Source organism: Bos indicus, chromosome 25 (genome assembly GCF_029378745.1).
Source record: "Bos indicus isolate NIAB-ARS_2022 breed Sahiwal x Tharparkar chromosome 25, NIAB-ARS_B.indTharparkar_mat_pri_1.0, whole genome shotgun sequence".
Taxonomy (NCBI): domain Eukaryota; kingdom Metazoa; phylum Chordata; class Mammalia; order Artiodactyla; family Bovidae; genus Bos; species Bos indicus.
The window spans coordinates 26,337,165-26,359,190 of record NC_091784.1 but is presented as its reverse complement, the minus strand read 5'-3'; the positions used below and the strand labels follow the sequence as shown (position 1 = coordinate 26,359,190).

The window sequence follows — 22,026 nt, the reverse complement described above, 5'->3', positions numbered from 1 at the left end:
TGAGTCCTTGCCTCTGTGTCACGTCATCTTGCTGCTTCTCTCATACAGAAGTGGAGTCTATTTCTCCACTCTCTGAGTCTGGGCAATGTGATTTGTTTTGGCCAATGGAACAGAAGCAAAAGTGAGTGAAACCAGCAGAATCTGTAAAGTGTGTGTGCAGGGAGCTCTGGCCCATCTTTCTACACTTGAGAGTCTTGCCACGGGAAAGAGCCGGGCCAGCCTCCCAATTGCCGGCTGTGTAATTGAAGACATCCTAGTTGTTCAGCTGCCAGTGCATCTGCCAGCTGAGCAGACACAAGGGCAGACACCACAGAGGCCAGCTACGCTTAGATGTGAAGAAACGCCCAAGCAAGCTATTGAAGTATGATGAATCATGATTAATGGTGATTATGTTAGGCCACTAAATTGGGGGCTGGTTTGTTTAGCAGCAGAAGCTAACTGATACATTCATGTTCAATTATCTCCTCAGAGAAAGAGAGTGTTAGTTGCATCCAACTCTTTGTGACACCACAGGACTGTAGCCTGCCAGTTTCCTTTCTTCATGGAATTCTCCAGGCAAGAATACTAGAGCGGGTAGCCATTGCCGTCTCCAGGGGGTCTTCCTGACCCAGGGATGGAGTCTGGGTCTCTTGCAGGGGAGGCACATTCTCTACCATCTGAGCCACCAGGGAAGCCCAGGGGCCCTGCCTAACCGCCTGAACTCAAATAGCTCCCTCCCCCGTCTCTCTCAAAACCCTTAGCTGCTGTTGGTCAGTTGCCAAGTCGTGCCCGACTCTTTGTGACCCATGAACTGCAGCACACAAGGTTTCCCTGTCTTTCACTATCTCCTGGAGTTTGCTCAAACTCATGTCCATTGAGTCGGTGATGCCATCCAACCGTTTCATCCTCTGTTGCCCCCTTCTCCTCCTGCCCTCCATCTTTCCCAGCATCGGGGTCTTCTTCCATCACTCAGCTCTTCGAATCAGGTGGCCAAAGGACTGGAGCTTCAGCTTCAGCATCAGTCCTTCCAATGAATATTCATTGTTCAATTGTCATCTCCTCAGAGAGGCCCTGCCTAATCATCTGAGCTCAAATAGCACCCTCCCCATCGCTCTCAAAACTCTTATTCTGCTTTATTTTCTGTCATCCAACGAGATGTTCTACATTGATTTGCTTCTTTATTTTCATTGATTTGCTTATTATTTTGCTTATTTATTTTCATCAGTCTTTCCCACTTAGACGGAAGCTCCCTGAGGGCAGGAACTCTGTTGACAGTGTTCACTGTTTTATTCCCAGATCCTAGAACAGTATCTGAAAACAGATGGTCATTTAAGGCTTTAAAAAAAAAAAAATGATTGAAGAGTACATGTTTAGTAGATACCTGGAGGTAAATGAATCAAAATACAATCGTTTGAGTTTCACCAAAATCACAGCCAATGGTAAACAAATATTTATTGCCACTAATGTAACAAGTGCTTTGCATACTGTTCATGGGGTTCTCATGAATATTCATTGGAAGGATGGATGCTGAAGCTGAAGCTCCAATACTCTGGCCACCTGATGTGAAAAACTGACTCCTTGGGAAAGACCCAGATGCTGGGAAGGATTAAAGGCAGGATGAGAAGGGGACAACAGAGGATGAGATGGTTGGCTGGCATCACCAGCTCAATGGACCTAAGTGTGAGCAAGCTCCTGGCGTTGGTGATGGACAGGGAAGCCTGGCATGCTGCAGTCTATGGGGTCTGTACAGCAACGGAACCGAGCCCTGTTCTTGGCACTGGAGATTCAGGGCTAAATATCAATACACAGCAAAATCTCTCTAAGAGCTTCCATTGCAGTGAAGACAGACAATGAACACATAACAACAACAACAACAACAAAAATAAATTAGATAGTTGCACAGAGCGATGAATACCATGGAAAAAAGTGGATGGGATGGGATAGGGAGTGACTAGGCAGGGGTGGGGGGGGTAGTCACGAGGACCTCTCGGAGGAGGTGACGTTCAAACTGAGACCTGGGTGATGAGAAGGAGGCCGCTATCCTGTAGCATTTCTGGAAGAACATTCTAGGCTGAGAGGACAGAAACGGTAAAGGCCCTGGGATGGGAACACATTTGATTTGTGGTTGGAACTAAGTGACCGAGGGAGAAGGTGGAGGAAAATGAGATCAGAAGGGCAGGTGGGGGGCTAGATCACGTCAGGAGGTCTGGATTTTCTTCTCTTCAATGGGGAGGCTTAGATCTGGGAGCAGAGAGGTGCCACGATCTGACCAGTGTCTTGGAAAGCTCACTGGGGCTGGACTCCATAAGGAGGCCAGGGAGGACGCTGTTGTGATCCCTGTGGCCGGGACAAGGTGGACAGACTGACAGACAGCAGTGCCAGGACTCTCAATGGCCTGGATGGAATTGAGGGAAAGAGAAAACGTTCCTGACCCAAGGGGCAGAGCAGCTGCGGGCACCACATTCCTTAGATGGAGAAGGCCTGGAGGGCAGCAGGGAGCCGACTTAGATCAGGGGGCTCCCTGTGAGGGAGAAAGGCCACCTCCCTCTTGAAACAAGTGCCCGGACTCTCCCAAGCCGCCCTGACTTTGTTTGCCTGGCAAGAGGCACTGCTGTCGTTCCACTGCTAAGTCGTACCCGACTCTGCAACTCCACGGACTGCAGCATGCCAGGCTCCCCTGTCCTTCACTATCTCCCGGTGTTTGTTCAGATTCATGCCCACTGAGTCAGTGATGCTCCCTAACCATCTCATCCTCTGCCGCCTCCTTCTCCTGAATCAGGGTCTTTTCTGATGAGTCGGCTCTGAGATGCACTCAGATACCATCTAATCTAGGTTTGCTGCGAAAGCGATTACTCTCCTCTTTGAGCTAATATCCATGTTCCATATTCATTTTCCTCTGGTGTATCAATTAGTATTTATATAAATGGAAATTAATTTTGTTATTTCTCTCCCATGTTTCAACTCTCTCAGCTCCTTTCCTATTCATCACTGCTGATATTTGCAAAACTTCTAAAATTAGTGTCATCTGCAAATTAGCAAGTCATATATCTCCTTTCAAAACATTAATAGGATGGGCCGTATTTACCAACCCCAATGCACCCCCCGGGTCACTTTATCAAAGCACTCTTCATTTGCACGGGCTAGGAGAGCACATTTAGGATTTGGGATACAGGGAGGAAAAAGCCAAAGGTTCAGAGAAGGCAGCTTTGGAAATCACAGGTCTCAAAGTGGGCAGAGGGTCCTTGGGCAGCAGGTTCTTCTGCCATCCTGCTGAGTAGAGACACAGAGAAATTACGCTTTTCTTGTAGCAAAAAGGTCTGGGAGCTCTACTCCAGGGCAAAACTCCCAGGGCACTGAAATAACATTTCTGAGAAAGGTCAGAAGCTGGTTCAGCAGGAAAAACATTTACAGACAGCATCTTTGGAGGAAATCATCAGATGGAGGGGACACTGGATGCTTCTGGCTGGCCTTCCTTCCTTCCTTCTTCTGGTTACGGCACTCTAGCCTCCTCTGAAGCACCATCAGGGTGGCTGACTCCCAACTCTTGGCTCTAAAGATGGGCCTCTGACCCAGGCCAGGCCAATCCATGTTTTCCATCCCATTCTTTCCCTTCCCACCGAGGTAAGCCACAGTGATTGGTTAAGCATGGGCACGTGAGCCAGGTCAGCAGACATTCCAGGAACACTGTTGGACTTGCGGGGAAACAAAAGCTCTTTTACCTGGGATTACAGGGTGGAGCTTCAAGGAGCTCCCACGTGGATAGGGTCTGAATGGGAGACAGACGAGAGACCGAGAAATGGGGCAGAAATGACATCATTTGCACACCTGGATCCAACAGTGTGGAAAACTAGCAACCCCTGACCTTCCTGGTTACATGCACGAGTGTGTGCTCTGTTACAGCCGATGCTTTGCGACCCCATGGACTGTAGCCTGCCGGGCTCCTCTGTCCATGCGATTCTTCAGGCAAGAATACTGGAGTGGGTTGTCATTTCCTTCTCCGGGGATCTTCCCGACCCACAGATTGTCTCCTCCGCCTCCTGTACTGCAGGCAAATTCTTTATCACTAAGCCACCGGGAAGCCCTTTTAGCTACATAAGCTAAGAAATTTCCTGTTTTGCTTAACTCAGTTTGAATTCAATTTCCCTTATCCCCAGCTCCCCACCCCGAATCCTGACCAACCTAGGGGAGCCCAGACTAAACCAGAAATGACTGCTGTCTCCCAGTTTCATGAGATGCTGACTCTTCCCAAAAACCTCTCTGGAGTGTATTGAGTGGTGAGGACCTGGACTGTGGATTCAGATAGACTCAGTCCCGTCCTTGACCTCATACTAGCTGTGTGACCCCAGGTGGCTTTCTCCATCTCTTGGAGCCTCAGTTTCCTAACTTCATCTGGAAAATGGGGAGAATAAGAGCTGGAAGTGAGAGAAGGCAGGGAAAGCCCCAACACAGGGCCTGGATGGGGGATGAAACCAAGCCTCAAACTGGGCCTTGGCTTACATTGGGTTGGCTTTCAAATTACTCGGTTGTCCCTAAGTCCCAAAGTAATTGAGAGAGAGTTCTGGAAAGTAAGGGGCTGAGGATTCAAAGGGAAGGCTTCTTCTTCTCTTCTCAGTGGTGATTTGTGCTTGTGGAATGAAGGAGGGGGAGCTGAATTCTCACTGGGCACCACGGAGATGGGAGCGGGTCACAGCAAGGCCTTAAGAAGGGGGTGTGGTGGGCAGTGTGGGACACCCCCCAGATCCCGCCTCCCACCCCCAGGGGTGACACTTCAGGACTGGGAGTGTTGCCGACCCCCCACTGTGCCTACACTTGGCGTTGCCCCTCCCCAGCCTGTATAAGGTGGCCTATTAACACAGGTGTGTAAAGGCCCAGCCCCCTTACTCAAGATGACTCCAAGGGGCCTTTGAGCTCCCTGCAGGCTGGCAGAGGCCTTGGTGTGATTGCCCCGTGGCCCAGTTCTCTGTGCCCAGCCCTGCTTCCTACCCTCCCCCAAGAGCACGCCCCAGTAAACTCCATCATCTCAGAGGCTGCTTCTTGGGGACCCAGACAGTGGCAGTCGACATCCTTTTAAAGGGCAGAGACGGAGAGCAAGGGCACACCAGGTGGGCATGGCCTGCACGGAAGCTTGCGGGGGCAGGGGCTCAGGAGATGGGGCGGGGAGGAGCGGAGCAAAGAGGAGGCTAAACTCTGACACCTTAAGGCTCCGTTCTGGAGATGATGGTGGGGAGGTGGGGAGGGGGCGTGACGATGGCATGGCGCATCTCTTCCTCTCAGAAGATGACTGGAGGTGGATGGCGGGCACAGGGGGCAAGAAAGAGCAGGAGGGGAGGTGGCAGCGAGCAAGCTGGCAGAGCCTTGTGAACAGGGAACGGGAGGCAGAGACCACAGACAGTGGGACCGGGGCCCAAGGGTCCCCGAGGACTCAGGCAGAGGTGGGGGACATGTGCCGAGTCAGAGAGGACCTGGCCCGAGGGGCACACGGGCCGAGGACAGAGAACAGACACAGCAAAACCCATACGGGATCTGCCCGGAGACCACCAGCCAGCAGCCGGCTGGGCAAACACATGTGTGTTATGTTTGGCTCATAGGCTGTTTTTACATTTTTATAAAATTAGTCACCAACATTTAAAAACCTGGAAACTTCACATAAAAAATCCAGATTTCTGACTTTTTAGAAGAGTGGGCACCTGGGCCGGTACTCCTGATGCCCCACCCCAGCTGGAGCTAGGAGGATGCAGGCTTCCTCTGCTCCAGCATCTGCTCTGCAGCCCAGTCTGAAGGGGCAACTTGAACCCTGGATGGACAGATGCCCAGGTCTCTCCAGCTCTTATGTCTTCTTGCTCTATAACTCTGGGGCTCCCACTGACTCTGGGGTCAGGGCTGCAGCTAACACATCAGATGTCTGTGTGTGGCCCTCTGGGAGGGCACACTGCCAGGAGGACCCCTCCTCTGAAGGGCTGCAGCCCTGCCAAAGCCAATGAGCCCAGCACCAGCTGGTTTCAGCCCTGACTTGTCCCAGGGCCTGGTGTCTCTGAACACAGTACAATCTCCTCCACTGTCCCGGGAAACCCTGTCCCAAGCTGCCATGACTACCTCCCCACCCCCGACCCCCGAAGGTCCTCCTTCTTGCAACACTGCCCCAGGTACTCACAGATGCCGTGGTAGATGCCCGGCTCTGGTGTGGTGACATCAGGGACAGGGGGACTGGGGGGCAGCTCTGGCTCCAGGCCCTGCACACAGGGTGGGGGAGAAGCAGAGGGAAGGGGTGATTCTAGTGATACCCACTGGCCATTCTTCCAGCTACTGCTGCCCACTCCATGCCCCAGGTAAGTCCCGGTGTCTTTTCCAGTGTTTTGTTTTCTGCCTTGGTGGGAGCCCCGTGACTGGCCCAGAAACCCTCCTGCATTTGATGTCTTTGCCAGAAGCTCTTAACTGTTAGGGGAGGTGTTGGACACTAATCAGCTCAGGTGATCAGATTTTCTGGACCAGGGAAGGACTGTATCTAGTTTATCCAGTGAGCTGGAAGAAGGAGGGAGAGAGAGAGAGATCGGGAGGGAGGGATGGAGGGAAGGAGGAGAAAGAATTCAAACATACAGAACGGTTCTCAACCCTGGGGACTGTGCATCTGCATTAAAAAAAAATCTTTTGGCTGCTCCGCATGGCATGCAGGATCCTAGTTCTCCAACTAGGGATCGAACTCATGCCTCCTGCATTTTCAGTGTGGAGTCTTAACCACGGGACCGCCAGGGAAGTCCTCCTGCATCTGCATTTTTTAAACCTTCCCACGATTCCCATGGGCAGGCAGATAAAGAACCCCTGGTCTACAGACAGAGTGGGCCACCACAATCCTGCTCCTTGGTCTCTGTGTAATCGTAAACTTCTCGCATTAGATCTCTGCACTGTAAATCAGGGTAGAAGAGCCCATAGTTCTTCACAGACGGGAAGGTGTTAGTCGCTCAGTCATTTCTGACTCTTTGTGACCCCGTGGTCTGTAGCCCACCAGGTTCCTCTGTCCATGGGATTCTCCAGGCAAGAATACTGGAGTGGGTAGCTATTCCCTTTTCCAGGAGATCTTCCTGACCTAGACAGGAAAGCTGAGATGCAAAGAGAGGTGGAGCCACTTGTCCGGATCTTAGAGTTTTAGTGGGGACAGTGTTTGGGTACCTGATGACACCCTAATGACCCCTCAGTCCAGCCCCTTCAGGCCCCTGCCTGGCTATGGGGAGGAGCAAGAGGAAGGCTGTCTGCGGAAGTTGTCCTCTGATGCCTTGGGCCGCCGGGAACACTGCTGCCCTAAAGCCCACGTGCCTTCTCTTGCCTTCCCCGATCCCCTGACCTCCCTGAGCCTCCTAGGAAGCCCCCTGGTGGATGGACAGACCTGGACACTAGGTGAGCCCCCTGCTAGGGGTGTGACCCTGACATGACCTCCCTGAGCTCGCTGTCCTTATCCCCTAGGCAGAGAGTGATCCCTCTCTGCCCCTCCCAGGACTCCATTGGATCAGAGTCCCTGAGCAGGGACTTCACCATGTGGAAAATGGTGGGTGAGTGAAAGGCTTCGAGACCCTCTCTTCTGGAGGCCCGCACAGCAAAGCCGGACCGCAGACATGTTCTGCGGCCTGCAGAAGGTTTGAAAATACTATGAATTGGTGGCCAACATTTTTTTTACTGGGGAGATTTTACGTAACAATCCAGATTTCTGGCTTTCTATGAAAGAATCAGGACAATCACTGGCAATGAGCTAGCTTGTCTGGTGAGGGGAGGACAGGGTCTCTCCTCGCCCCTTCCCCATCTCACGTGGTGCTCTGCGGGCCCCTGCAGGCTGCAACCTGTGAACACGGTGCGGTCGACAGCCGTATCACTGCCCTGTCTTGGTCGTGACGTTCCTGTAGCTGAACCTTTTGTCTTTGGTTCCTGGTTGGTTGATTGCACTCTTCTCCCCACCCTCTTTAACTATGTCCTCTTTCTCCTATGGCCTCAAGAACATCCCTGGAGACCCTGGCATCTCTTCACCATGACCACTGGTCTTTGACTTGGGCTGACCATTGTCCTGAAGGTCATCTTTCATTTTCAATTAGTCCATTAAAAGCACAGACTTGGGACTTCTCTGGTGGTCCAGTGTCTAGGACTCTGCACTCCCAATGCAGGGGGCCCAGGTTCGATCCCTGGTTGGGGAACTAGATCCCGCATGCAGCAACTAAGACCCAGTCTGGCCAAATAAAATAAGTAAATATTTGAAAAAAGAAAAGCACAGACTTGGTAGAGTCTTGCATTCAAGTTCGAGCCTTGTTACTCCCCTACGAGGTGTCCCTGGATAGGTCCCTTAGCCTGTCTGAGCCTTGGTTTCTTCAATAGGGATATTATTAATCATCTCTACTCCAAGGGCTGTGAGGAGGGTTAAACACCAAGACAAGTGCTCCACGACTGATCACGATATGTGCCCAAGAAGTGACTGCCAGGATCGTCATTATTTTAATTCTCAAGTCTGCCTATTAAAAGCATTTGCAGCCCTTCCATCAAAAACAACAGTGAGTGATCAAAACACAACCCAAAGCAAAAACTCCCCTGAGACTGCCAACCTCTAAATTACAGAGATGACACAGAACTGATTTCCCCAGCTTTGATTAAAATTTGAATACTTTCTTCACTTTGGTTAAAAAAAAAAAAAATTAGAGAATGAAATACGACACACAGCACAAAAAATGAAGCAGAAAAATGGGAAATGTCAAAACAGGAGTGCCAGCAGCTTACGGGACATCCATCTTCATCCCTCCTGCTCTACTCTGAGTCAGGAGCAGAAATCTATCTGGGTGCCGTCCCCGCTGCTCCCACACCGCTCCCCTCACCACCAGTCCTACCTGGTCGTCAGCCCACGAGCCGGCCTGGGTGTGCGGCCTCTCCTCCCCCTGGCCATCGGCCGTGCTGGGCCTCTGCAGGGCCTCCTCGCTCTGCAGGCTGCACAGGCTCTCCACGTCCAGGTCAAACGTCTCATCAGAGCAGAATATGGCCTCAAGGATATCATCGTCGGTCGTGAATAAGATCGTGTCGCCAAAGTGCTCTGGAGCTGACAGGGGGACCGGGAAGATGCAAGAGTCAGCTCATCCCACATCGCAACGAGGAGCAGATTGGGAACCTAAATCCATCAATCTTTGGGCTAGGAAAATTCCAACCTACTAACAGGTTTTGATTTGAGTAACTGAGCCTTATTCTTCTTTACATCTTTGCAAATGGAATTCAGGGATTGTAAGAACCATACAGATTTAATGAAGGCACCTAATCTAATGAGGGTGGCTTCCCTGGGGGTTCAGACAGTAAAGAATCTGCCTGCAATGCGGGAGACCCGGGTTCCATCCCTGGGTTGGGAAGATTCCCTGGAGAAGGGCATGGCAACCCACTCGAGTATTCTTGCTTGGAGAATCCCATGGACCGAGGAGCCTGGCGGGCTATGGTCCAGGGAGTCCTAAAGAGTCAGACACGGCTGAGCGCCTTAGCACAATCTAATGAGGATCACTGTGATCTGTCATGAAATAAGGGATGTTGCACAGGCACCCACGAGGCGCGGAAGCTGATCCTGCTGGTGCTCCACACAGATCTTTCGCTGGTCCTTGCAGGGGGCCTTGCCTGAAGGGTGTGGGAGTTATGTCCCCCGCCAGGGGAGCCTGGGGGTTCCAAAGCCTTGCTGCTTTGCCATAAGGCAGGACAAATGCTGAAATTTACACTCCTGAGCTCCCCTTGGGATCAGGCTGAGGCTGGGCTTCCCCCGAAAAAGCTTCCTTCCTAGCTTCTCTTCCAACCCTTCCACATCCTACATCCCTCCCTGTCCTACAGGTTCTCCCAAGAACACTCTCTCCATCAGTCACTTATGGAAGGAATCCCCTGGTCAGACTCAGGCCCTAGGAAGCTGAGCAAGGCTGGTACCCAGAGCAGGCATCGCAGTAAGACCAGCTCTTGCACACCCCTCTGCAAAAGGCAAGGAGAGGGCCGGGTCTAGGAAAGCAGAGGGATCTATCTGTCACTGGCCAGACACTAAGTTAGTTTCTCCTCAGAGCCTCAGCGAGTAGTGGGTAGGAGCTTCAAGAACACTCTTACAGCCATACCATACCTCCCGTCAGGGTTCCAGAGGCCTTGGCAATTTCTCCCTTAAAGATGCATTGCGCGTCTAACAGCATCGTGATGTCCTTCACGCCCCGGAAAGAATGGATCCGTGATTTATTGTAATTCCAGATCCTGATCAGGGCGACCTGGCAAGGCTGCAGGAAGTCCATGGAGATGGAGTGGGACTTGCCAGGCGTGAAGGGGGCCAGCCAGACGTGCATGTCGTCCTGGGTCCTGTTTACCCCATCGATGAGGTTGCTGACCACACGGGGGTCTCTCCCGTAGGCTGGTAAGATATTGATGTCCGGGGGGTCGGCTTGAATGTTCTCGATTCTCACCGGCTCCCCCTTGGAACTGAATATTTCTATCCCGTTGAGGCCAACGTAGTGCCTGTCCCCCCACGTGGACTTGATGTCGATGACCAGGTGCTGTCCATAGGGCAGGACGGGGATTTTGAAGTCACCCCCGTCGTCTGCCTCAGGGGAGCCGTGGTCCTGCCCTTTCACGGGCTCCGGCTTCTCCTCCTTCCAGGGGGGTGGCTGGTCGCTCTGCCGGCTGCTTTTCTGCTGCTGTAGGAACTCGTCCAGGATATCGCCCTGGAATTCCATGTTAGAGATGCGTCCCCGGTGGGAGCGGTCGAAGGCCGTGAGGGAGTCCCACGATTCGTGCAAGGTGTGCTCCGGCTCGCTGTGCCACCGGGGCCGTGGCGGCATCCGGGTGGACCAGGCGCCTTCTGGAAGGAAGGACACAGGAGGGGTGAAACTCCATTAGTGGTGCAGGAGGCAGTGGGGACCCTTACACATCATCTCATCTGGTGGCTCTCAGCTGGGTGGGGTCACCCTCAGGGGCATATTCTAGAAACCGTGGGTATTTTTTTTTAAACTTTTTTATATTGGAGTATAGCCAATTCCCAGGTGGTGCTAGCGGTAAGAACCCACCCACCAATGCAGAAGATGTAACAGATGAGGGTTCGACCTCTGGGTCAGGAAGATCGCTTGGAGGACGGCATGGCAACCCACTCTAGTATTCTTGCCTAGAGAATCCCCATGGACAGAGGAGCCTGGCGGCTACAGTCAGACATGAGTCAGACATGAGATAAGATCAGATACGACTGAATTGACTTAGCATGGACACATAGCCAATTAACATAGGGTCAGTGGTAAAGAATCCACCTGCAATGCGGGAGACACAGGTTTGAATCCCTGGGTTGGGAAGATCCCTTGGAGAAGGAAATGGCAACCCACTCCAGTATGCTTGCCTGGAAAATCCCATGGACAGAGGAACCTGGTGGGCTACTGTCCATGGGGTTGCAAAGAGTTGGACACAACTTAGCAATTAAACAACAACACAGCCAATTAACAATGTTGTGATAGTTCCAAATGAACCCCAAAGGGACTCAGCCATAAATATACACATATCCATCCTCCCCCAAACTCCTCTCCCATACAGGCTGCCACATAACTTTGAGGAGAGTTCATTGTGCTATACAGTAGGTCCTTGTTGGTTTTTTAAAGATGGCATTGTGTACCTGTTGACCCCAAATTCCCTATCTCTCCCCCCGATTCTTCACCGGTGGGTGGTGTGATGCTCTTGGCTGTCTCGGTGCCAGCTGGCCCTGTTGATACTTGAAGGGCGGAGCCAGGGATGAGACTAGGAATGGTCCAGGCACAGACTCTGGTCTCCTGTCTCAGGCACCATTCAGGTTGGTAAAAAAAAACTGTTTGTGGTCACCCGAGTCTGGAACTTCATTGTTTTACAAAGAGACAAGTATTTTTTCAATATACTTTGGATTTTCTAAAAATGCGACGACCATGCAAATCAAGGGAACACTCCTTGGTTGTGGGAGAACCTTTGCCGGAAGTCATCTCCACTTCAGAAACTCACCCGACCCAAAGCGATGCGGCTGCCTGCGGCGTCTGAGTCAGCAACCCTAGGGTCTGCTCTGGAGGCTGTCACAATCACATGACCCTAACAGAGTTTTTCAAAGACTGCCGAATGGCAGGTGGAAGGCTTGTGAAAGAATGTTATGTGGAGGGGCGGCGGTGGGGGGGAAAGCCAGATATGCTATTTCAGATGCAGCCTTTCGTGTGGGCAGCATGTCCCAACGTGTTAATATCATTCCTGGGTGGGGAGTAGGAAAGATTTGAACTTTCTTCTTTGACATCTTCTCTTCTAAGTTCCCTATGTGTATTATTTTTATCATCAAGGACAAAACTCTATTAAAAAAGCCAAATGACCCAGGTATACTAAAAGGTAAGGAATTTACTTCTATTTGTGATGAAATTGATTCCAAGAGCCGAGTTTAGGTCCAGAGCACGTGGAGAACAGGGGCCTGGCCCTCAGGGGGTGGCTCCGAAGGCCCTGCCCTCCTCCTTGTAGGACAGTAAAGCCCAGCACGCGCATCCAGCAGTGGCCGGCCCCCCGGGCCAAGCCATGGCTAACCGACACCTAAGGGTGTCATTCTGGAGAAACAGCAGCTGGCAACCCTGGCATTCTGTTTCCTCTCCTTTCATCTCGTCCTGTGCCCTGTACTCCATTTTCTGCCTGTCTCCCAGGGGGCCTGACTCCATCAATTATCTCCTCTCTCCAGAATCTTCAATCACTCCTTCCCCACTGGCATCTCCCCTCTCTCTGCCTGCAGACATGCATAAATCTCTCCTACCTGAAAGAAAAAGGAAGCTGACCTGATCTTGTGGCTCCCTCCAACTGCTGTCCTATTTTATCCCTCCTTTCATTGCAGACACTGCATCTTCATGACCCCCACCCTCTCTTTACCCCCTGTAACCCGGCTCCTCTGTGCAAAGCTGTTGCGTTTTGCCAACCCAAGCTCCACTTCTCCTTCTCGTTGGAACAAAAATCCCGATTTTTCTTTGGGTACCCTGGACTTTTAGGCCATGCAGTTTAGGTGAATGCTGACAGCACCTTTCCAAGCTGGGTTCATGAAAGGAACTATGGGGAAGGATAAGGCTGTCTTTAAATTGGTGCTGCTTCCTAGGAGGTACTAGTGGTAAAGAATGGGCCTGCCGATGCAGGAGACGCAAGAGACCCAGGTTCCTTCCCTGGGTCGGGAAGGTCCCCTGGAAGAGGGCATGGCAACCCACTCCAGTATTCTTGCTCAGAGAATGCCATGGAGGAGCCTGGTGGACTACAGTCCATGGGGTTGCAAAGAGTCGGACGTGACTGAAGTGACTTAGCACACACGCATGTATGCTGAGCTGGTGGGATGGAGGGATGGAGTGGCCATTGGCTACATTGTGGGGATGGGAAAGCGTGGCTGAGAATGAAGTGGGTGGATGTGAACTGAGAGCTGGAGAGTCCTGATGACACTCCAGCCATGCCTGAAGTCAAACCCCTGGTGGTTTTCTGTCCTTTGCATCCCTAAGAGTCTTATAATTCCCACCACCCCTCCACTGAAGCAACTTTATCCAAGTACACAATGACTCCAAGCACGTGATCTTTCTCGGTCCTCTGTCCCTGCTTGACGTCCCGGGCAAGGTAGGTGCCCCCTCCACCTGCTCAGGAGACATCTCTTCCTGGTTCTCCACTCTCCCCTGCCGACAGCACCTCTCTCTGTGCCACAGCGCCCTCCGCTCCTCCCGGTGCTCTAACTCTGGCTGCACAAGACCGCCTCAGCCCCCTCCTGTCCTCCCCCAACACTCCCTTCATCCAGCTCCTGGCTCCCATGCAAGCCCTGCTCACTGTCATAAGCCAAGTTCTGGCCTCTCTCCCTGGGGTACCATGTTCCAATTTCCACGATCCCTTGGAACATCCAGACATGTCCACTCTGTCACTTCCAACTCCAGATATCTAAAGTGGAGTTGATCAAACCCTCTAATTGGCATTATCCCTATTATACCGGTGATTCAGATGGTACAGAATCTGCCTGCAAAGTGGGAGATCCCGCTTCAATCCCTGGGTCGGGAAGATCCCCTGGAGAAGGGAAAGGCAACCCACTTTACTATTCTTGCCTGGAGAATTCAATGGACAGAGGAGCCTGGCAGGCTACAGTCCATGGGGTCTCAAAGAGTCAGACACGAGTGAGCAACTAACACTTTTCACTACGATACTGAAAATAAAGAAAATCTAACTCCTCACTGTGCCCCCAGGGCCCTGAGTGTGACCCACCCCCCAACCTCAGCTGACTTCTCCAGCCTCACCTCCCACCCTTCTCTCCATGAGCATCCCACTCCAGCCATGCCAGCCTTTCATTCCACCCACAAGTCTCTCCTGGCCTCAGAGACTTTGCCCTCACGGTGCCCTTCTGCCAGGAACGCTCTTGCCCCAGAGACCCACTACACCGGCTCTTCTAGACACCCTCCTTCTGGGAGAGGCCTTCTCTGCCCTCTCCCCTGCTGCATCCCAGGGCCTGGCACAGAACCGGTGCCTGGACGTGCTCCTAAGTGTATGTCAGTAAAGGGACGGGGGCTTGGCACCACTATCACGTTCCCCACTGTGCTCAGGGCTGGAGGCCGAGGGACTCCCCCCTCCGCCTGTCAGTCCTCCTGTACCTCCTCACCACCCCCCACTTCTCATCTGTCATTAACAAGACCCCAGGAGTCCCTCCCATCCTTGCTTCCAGGCGTGAGGCTTAACATCTGGCACAAGGAACTTCCATATGGATCGTCAGCACCTCAGTTTATTGTGATTTGATTTCCACTGACTGAAATGAATGGGCTGGGCTGGTCTTCAAGGGCACGGAAGGAGAAAGCACCAAAAGTCATGTGTGTCAGGGACTCAGCGTGCCTTTCTCTGCTGGGGTGTGCGAGAAAGGCAGGACTTGGCTTTCATCCCGTGTCTGCTTTCTGACCCACTCTCCCCTAGAGAGGCACGCTCTGGGTTTTAAAAGTGGAGAGGTGTAGGCTTCGCCCTGGACCTCTCAGATGTGACAGCAGGCTGGGGCCAAGTTTCCCTCTGTTTGCAGTAGGACAGGCGACTTGTTAATCCTTGGGAGTCGGGCAACTGCTGGGATCAGTGCTTTGTCCTGTCCGTCAACATTCCTCCCCACAGATCTGAACGGACAACAGAAAGCTACTGCTTTCATCTGCAGTCAGCACGGTTTGGGAGGGAGCAATATGAGATGACGGGCCTGAAGGTTCAAAACTATTCCTTGGTGGAGATTAATATGAACGGCAAAGTTCTGAACTTCACTTTATAAAAACCACTGGCACCACTATGAAGTGTTAGTTGCTCAGTCATGTCCGACTCTCTGCAACTGCACGGAGCGTAGCCCTCCAGTGTCCTCTGTCCAAGGGATTTTCCCAGCAAGAATACTGGAGTGGGTAGGCTTTCCCTTCTCCAGGGGATCTTCCCAACCCAGGGATCGAACCCAGGTCTCCGGCATTGCAGGTGGATTCTTTACCAGCTGAGCCATGAGGGAAACCCTGAGGTAGGCACTAATTGCTACTAAAAGGGGAAGTGAAAAAGCACATAGTGAGATGCAACAGAGCCACGTTTATTCTAGGTGAATAGCCATAGCTGATAGGACAAGAAGTGGACATGTGACCCAAGCCAACCAATCAGCTTCTGCCGTGTCTTTGGGATTGGGGTTTCCCTTGTGGCTCAGCTGGTAAGGAATCCACCTGCAATGCGGGAGACCTGGGTTCGATCCCTGGGTTGGGAAGATCCCCTGGAGAAGGGAAAGGCTATCCATTCCTGTATTCTGGCCTGGAGAATTCCATGGACTGTATAGTCCATGGGGTTGCAAATCGGACATGACTGAGCAAATTTCACTTCACTTCACTAATGTCAGAAAAAGAGACTGCAAGGCCACTTCCTGCTATTTGCACAGAGTTGAAAAAACTGATCTCAGGAGGAACAGTGAGGGGAAATGGACCTGCAGAGAAGCAGAGGGAGGGCCCAGCAGCCCTGGAGAGTTCAGGAGAAGCATCCTTGGTGCCTGCTGGCTTTCTGGCTCCTCCTTTCAATCCCATGTGATGCATCCTGTCTTTGCAGGGCGAGAGGCTTCTCAAATAACACCCCCTTATGCTCAAACTGGACTGCTGAGATTTCATTCACCTGTAGCTAACTGAGCCCAGATAAAGACATTTCCAAAATGTAGATGTGCTTACAATGAGATACTTTGTTGGACAAAAGGATTTCCAGGCTATGTCTTATGATGACAGCAGGATTCCAACCCCAGGGAGGAACTTGGGCAGTCATTCATTCTACAAGCACTGCTGGAGGGCTCGACCCGAACCTTTCCTGAAGGGCATGGCTGTGGGATTTGGCTCTATGTAATGAGTAATTTAAAATTTCTAAGCAACTCTCCTTTTTAGCACGACCAGCTTAACAAGCATGAAATCTCAAGAGCTCAGTTCTTAATGTGTGTTGAGCCAAGCAGTGAAATGCCTGGAAGGAAATTAAAGTGAGACAAAGTCTTCGGATCGTGGACAAGTTACAAAAATGCCCATCACCTCATAACTCCCAGCGGTTCTCTAGGTCTGTTTGCCAGGAAGGCTTGGAATTGCCTAAGGCTTCTGGGGGCAGGTGGCTGATGACAGTAGAGCAAGCAGGGCGCTGAAGGGTAGTAGCACGAAGCATGGATGTTGGAGCCAGGCTGTGTGTGATGTTCAGTCGCTTCAGTCATGTCTGACTCTGTGCCCCATGGACTGTAGCCCGCCAGGCTCCTCTGTCCATGGAATTTTTCCACCAAGAATACTGGAGTGGGTTGCCATGCCCTCCTCCAGGGGATCTTCCTGACCCAGGGATGGAACCCGAGTGTCCTGCATCTCCTGCATTGCAGGCAGGTTCTTTACCGCTGAGCCACTGCTGAAGCCAGCAGGGCTGCCTGGCCTTAAATCCTGCTCCAACCCTTATTGGTTGTGTGACCTGGGGAAAATTACTTAAACCTCATGTTTTCTTTTCTTTTTATAATCATATAACTTTCAGGTGTATAGCATGGTTGTTCAATATCTGTATACACTAAAAAGTGATCACCACCATAAATCTAGCTCCCATCTGTTACCATAAAATTGACCTCCTTCATCCACTTCACCCACACTCTAAACACCTTCCACTCTGGTAACCACTAGCCTGCTTTCCATATCTGTGAATTTGTTCTTATTTTATTCTGTTTATTAGAGTCTACATATGAGTGAAGACATCAGTATTTGTCTTTCTCTTTCTGACTTATTTCATTTAGCATAATACCCTCAGGGTCCACTCATGTACATTACATTGTACATATATCACTCCATGCATACATGTACCATATTGCATCTTTATTCATTCATCAACAGACACTTAGGTTTTTTTCCCGTATCTTGTCTCTTGTAAATAATGTTGCAATGAACATGGGGGTGCGAATAGCTTTTCAAATTACTGTTTTCATGTTCTTCAGATAAGTACCCAGAAGTGGCATAGCTGGGTCATATAGCAGTCTACTCTTAATATTTTAAGGAATCTCCATACTGTTTGCCATAGTGGCTGTACCAATTTACAGTCTCACCAACAGTATACAAGAATTCCCTTTTCTCCACATCCTCTCCAACATTCGTTATCTCTTGTCGACAGTAGCCATCCTAACAGGTATGAGGAGGTATCTCCTTGTGGTTTTGATTTGCAGTTCCCTGATAATTAGTGACACTGAGCACCTTTCCATGTACTTGTTGGTTATCTGTATGTCTTCTTTGGAAAAATGTCTATTTAGGCCCTCTTCCCACTTTTAAACCTGTTTTTTGTTGTCGAGTTGTATGCGTCCTTTGTATATTCTGGATATTAGCCCCTTAAAACATACATGATGTGCAGATATCATCTCCCATCAACAGGCTGCCTTTGCATTTTGATGATGGTCTCCTTTGCTTTGTTGATTGATGTAGTCCCATTTATTTATTTTTGCTTTTGTTTCTCTTGTCTTTGGAGTCAGAGCCACAAAAACACCTCTAAGGCTGGTGTCGTTGAGATTACTGCCTGTATTTTCTTCTAGGAATTTTATGGTTTCAGGTCTTATAATCAGGTCTTTAATCCATTTTGAGTTAATTTTTGGGTATGGTTTAATATAGTGGTCTAGTTCTATCCTTTTGCATGTGGCTGTCCAGTTTTCCCAACATTATTTATTGGAGAGACCGTCCTTTCTCCATTCTATATCTTTACTCCTTTGCCATTGATTAATAGTCCATATAGGCTTGGGTTTATTTCTGGGCTCTCATAGAAGTTAAATAAGCAGGGTGACAATATACAGCCTTGACATACTCCTTTCCCTATTTGAAACCAGTCTGTTGTTCCATGTCCAGTTCTAACTGTTGCTTCTTGACCTGCATACAGATTTCTCAGGAGGCAGGTAAGATGGTCTGGTATTCCCATCTCTTTAAGAATTTTCCACAGTTTGTTGTGATCCACAAAACCCCACTTACTCATGGTGTGTGAGCCTTTTAATGTACTGTTGGATTCAGTTTGAGAATATTTTGTTGAGAATTTCTGCATGTATATTCAACAGTGATACTGGCCTGTAATTTTCTTTCTTCCTTCCTTCCTTTCTCTTGTGGCGTACTTGTCTAGTTTTGCTATCAGGATAATGCTGACTTCATAAAATGTTTCGAAGTTTTCCGTCCTCTTCAGTTTTTTTAAAGTGTTTGAGAAGACCAGATATTAAATCTTCTTTGAATGTTTTATAGACTTCACCAGTGAAGTTACCTGGTCCTGGGATTTTGTTTGTTGGAAGATTTTTTGATTCAGTCTTAGAAGATTGTTTGTTTCTAGGAATTTGTTCATTTCTTCTAGGTTGTCCAATTTATGTGTCTAACTGTTCATAGTAGTCTCTTATGATCTTTTGTATCTCTGTGGTATTCCTTGTAACTTCTCTTTCATTTCTGATTTTATTTATTTGAGCTCTTTCTCTCTTTTTTTTTTCTTGGTTAGTCTAGCTAAAGGTTTCCCAACTTCATTTGTCTTTTCAAAGAATCAGCTCTTAGTTTCACCAATTTTTTTTCTATTAATTTTAGTCTCTACTTCATTTATTTCTGCTCTGATCTTTATTATTTCCTTCATCTACTAATTTTGGGCTTCATTTGTTCTTCTTTTTCTAGTTCCTTTAGGTGTAACGTTAGGTTGTTTATTGGGGTTTTTTATTTCTTGAGGCAAACCTTTAGTGCCACGAACTTCCCTCCTGGAACCACTTTTACTATATCTCACAGATTTTGGTATGTCATATTTCTTTCTTTCCTTGAAAAATTCTATTTATTTATGTTGCTGTGCACAGGCTTTCTCCAGTTGCAGCGTAGGGACTTCTCACTGCAGCAGCGTCTCTTGTTGCCAGCACAGGCTCTAGGGAACATGGGCTCAGTGGTTGTGGCTCGAGGGCACTGGAGTACAGGCTCAGTGGTTGCGGTGTACAGGCTAGTATGTGTCTATTCGGGTTCCTCTTATTCAGAGTTCTCTGGGCTTCCTGGATCTGGATGTCTGTTTCCTTCCCCAGGGAAGTTTTCAGCCACTTTTCCTTCAAATAATTTTTCATGCCCTTTCTCTTCCTCTGGGAGCCTATAATATGAATGTTATTCTTCTTGATGTTCCAAAGCTCCCTTAAAATATCTTTATTTTTTAACATTCTTTTTTTCTTACACTGCTCTGTCCCTGGGTGAGTTCTATTGCTGTGTCTTCCAGCCTGCTGATTTGTTCTTCTATCTCATCCAATATGCTATTGAATCCCTCTGGTGTATTTCTTGGTTCAGTGATACTTTCTGTTTGATAATTTCTTACATTTTCTACCTCTTTGTTGAAGTTCTCACTGGGTTTGTCCATTCTTCTTCCAATTTCTGTGAGCATCATCTGACCATTATTTTGAAGTTTTTACCAGGTAGATTATTATCTTTGTTTTGTTTAGTTCTTTTTTGGTAGTTTTGTCTTGTTCTTTCAATAGCAATATATTCCTGTTTCCTCATTTTGCCTAATTCTCAGTGTTTGTTTCTAGATGTTAGGTAAATCGGCTACCTCTCTTGGCCTTGAAGGAGTGGCCTTATGTAAGAGATATCCTGCAGGGCTCAGAAATGCAATTCTGCCTGGCAACCAGAGCCAGGTGCTCAAAGGGTGTCCCCTTATGGGTTGCATGCACGCTCTTGTTGTGGCGGGGTCATGGGTGCTGCTATGCACTGGAGACAGGGCTAACCCCTGGAAAGACAGCAATGCTGGCCCGATGGCTGCTGGGTTCTAGTGGGCCGGCTTTATCACCTAGTCAGCTGTGAGGCCTGGCTGAGGTATAGGGGTGGGTAGAGTTCTAAGTGAGGTGTGCTTACTGGTGCTCAGACTAGAGGGAGAATTCCAAAATGACACCCACAGGCACTAGGACTAGCAAAGTGGCCTGAAATTGCAAAAATGGCTCCCTCTGGTTTCTCAGTTCCCAGGGAGCATCCAAAATGGGTCCAGCAGATGCTCTGAGGTTAATACGTGGGTCCCATTCACCTATGGCCCATGCACTTTTTAACCCAGCGTTTTTGTGCTGGTTTTCAGGTTGAGTGAATCTGTGAGTGAGCCCTTTAAAAGCTAGCTTTCCGTTCTCTGCAGTTCCATAGTTTGGGGTGTATTCTTCATTGGTTTTTAAAGCCAGATGTTTTGGGGGCTCATCTCTCATGTGCAGGATCCAAGAATCGGGGTGCCTAATGCTCAAATTCCTTAATCCCCAGAGAAAGTAACAGTACCTGTGTAATCCTCGCATCTGCAGACTGTCATGGCTGGGGTGTGTTTTTTTCCTTAATGAGATCATCTCTCTGCCTCCCTTACCCACCTTGATGTTGTCCTTTTACCCTTTCCTGTGGAGACGTTGTTCATCCAGCTTTCAGGTCCTTTTCAGGGGGAATTATTTCACATGCAATTGTAGTTCTGTTGCGTCCATGGGAGGAAGTGAGTGGGTTCTTCGTATGCCACCATTTTGAACCTTCCACCTTACCCTGCTTTCTGACCTTACATTTTCTTTTTTTAACTCATTAATTTATTTTTGGCTGCACTGGGTCTTCATTGCTGTGCATGGGCTTTCTCTAGTTAACGGCAAATGAGGGATACTCTCTGGTTGCAGGGTGGGGCTTCTCATTGCAGTGACTTCTCTTGTTTCGACTCGCAGGCTCTAGTAGTTTTGGTGCACAGGCTCAGTTGCCCTGTGACATGTGGAACCTTCCCAGAGCAGGGACTGAACCCATGTCCTCTGCGTTGGTGGGTGGATTCTTAACCACTGGACCACCAGGGAGATCTCCACATTTTCTTTATCTGTAAAATGGGGCTGGTATGAGAATTAAATGAGCCTGTTTGAGTAATATGCCTAGATGCCCAGCCTGGTTTACTGCAAACATGCCATGCATCTAGCCATTGCAGTTCTTTCTTTTCATCATTCCTCCCACACACTGCAGGAGACCCACCATGAGTCAGGCACCTGGGTCCCGGGGTGTGTGTGTGCTAAGTTGTTTCAGTCGTGTCCAACTCTTTATGACACCCTGGAGAAGAGCTCACCAAGCTCCTCTGTCCATGTGATTCTCCAGGCAAGAATACCAGAGTGTATTGCCATGCCCTCCTCCAGGGGATCTTCTCGACCCAGGGATTGAACCCCAGTCTCATTATGCCTCCTGCATTGGCAGGTGGGTTCTTTACCTTTAGTGCTACCTAGGAAACCCGAGGTCCTAGGGATCCCAACACAAATAACATATGGCCGCTGCCCCTAAAGAGTCCTTTTCTTCCACTCTGCTCTCCTCTCTGATACACAGTCTCAGGGTTAAGTCTTGGTGGGGCGGGCAGCACAGTCTGTAAGGCTGGGGAGTCAGAAACAGAAGCTCTGTCTGGGAGAAGGGAGCCATCTCTCACCATGGAAAGGTACTCAAGAGTCTGAGGGAACTGCTCTGCCCCAAGTGACATCGAGAGTCTGAAAGAGACCACAAACTCTCCACATTTCTAAGTGTAACTCTGGCTAAATGCAGACCTTTGGGGTCTGTCCACTAGACAAGAATGGTGTGGGTGCTAATGTAATTCACTAAAAGTATA

The 22,026-nt window shown here is 49.6% G+C and overlaps 1 protein-coding gene and 1 non-coding gene across 4 annotated transcripts in view; one reads left to right on the top strand and one right to left on the bottom strand.

The window, feature by feature from the left end:
• KATNIP (katanin interacting protein) overlaps positions 1–22,026 on the bottom strand; it is a 229,835-nt gene that overhangs the window by 22,352 nt on the left and 185,457 nt on the right. For all 3 annotated transcript variants that reach the window (XM_019988190.2, XM_070779846.1, XM_070779845.1), the window contains 3 exons: positions 10,079–10,804; positions 8,835–9,040; positions 6,131–6,209 (listed from right to left, as the gene is read on the bottom strand). In XM_019988190.2, the coding sequence (XP_019843749.2) occupies positions 6,131–6,209; positions 8,835–9,040; positions 10,079–10,804 (1,011 nt within the window). The remainder of the gene's footprint in view (positions 1–6,130; positions 6,210–8,834; positions 9,041–10,078; positions 10,805–22,026) is intronic.
• On the top strand, positions 8,081–8,153 carry TRNAG-CCC (transfer RNA glycine (anticodon CCC)). Its single transcript has one exon. It is a non-coding gene; the product is annotated as a tRNA-Gly (tRNA).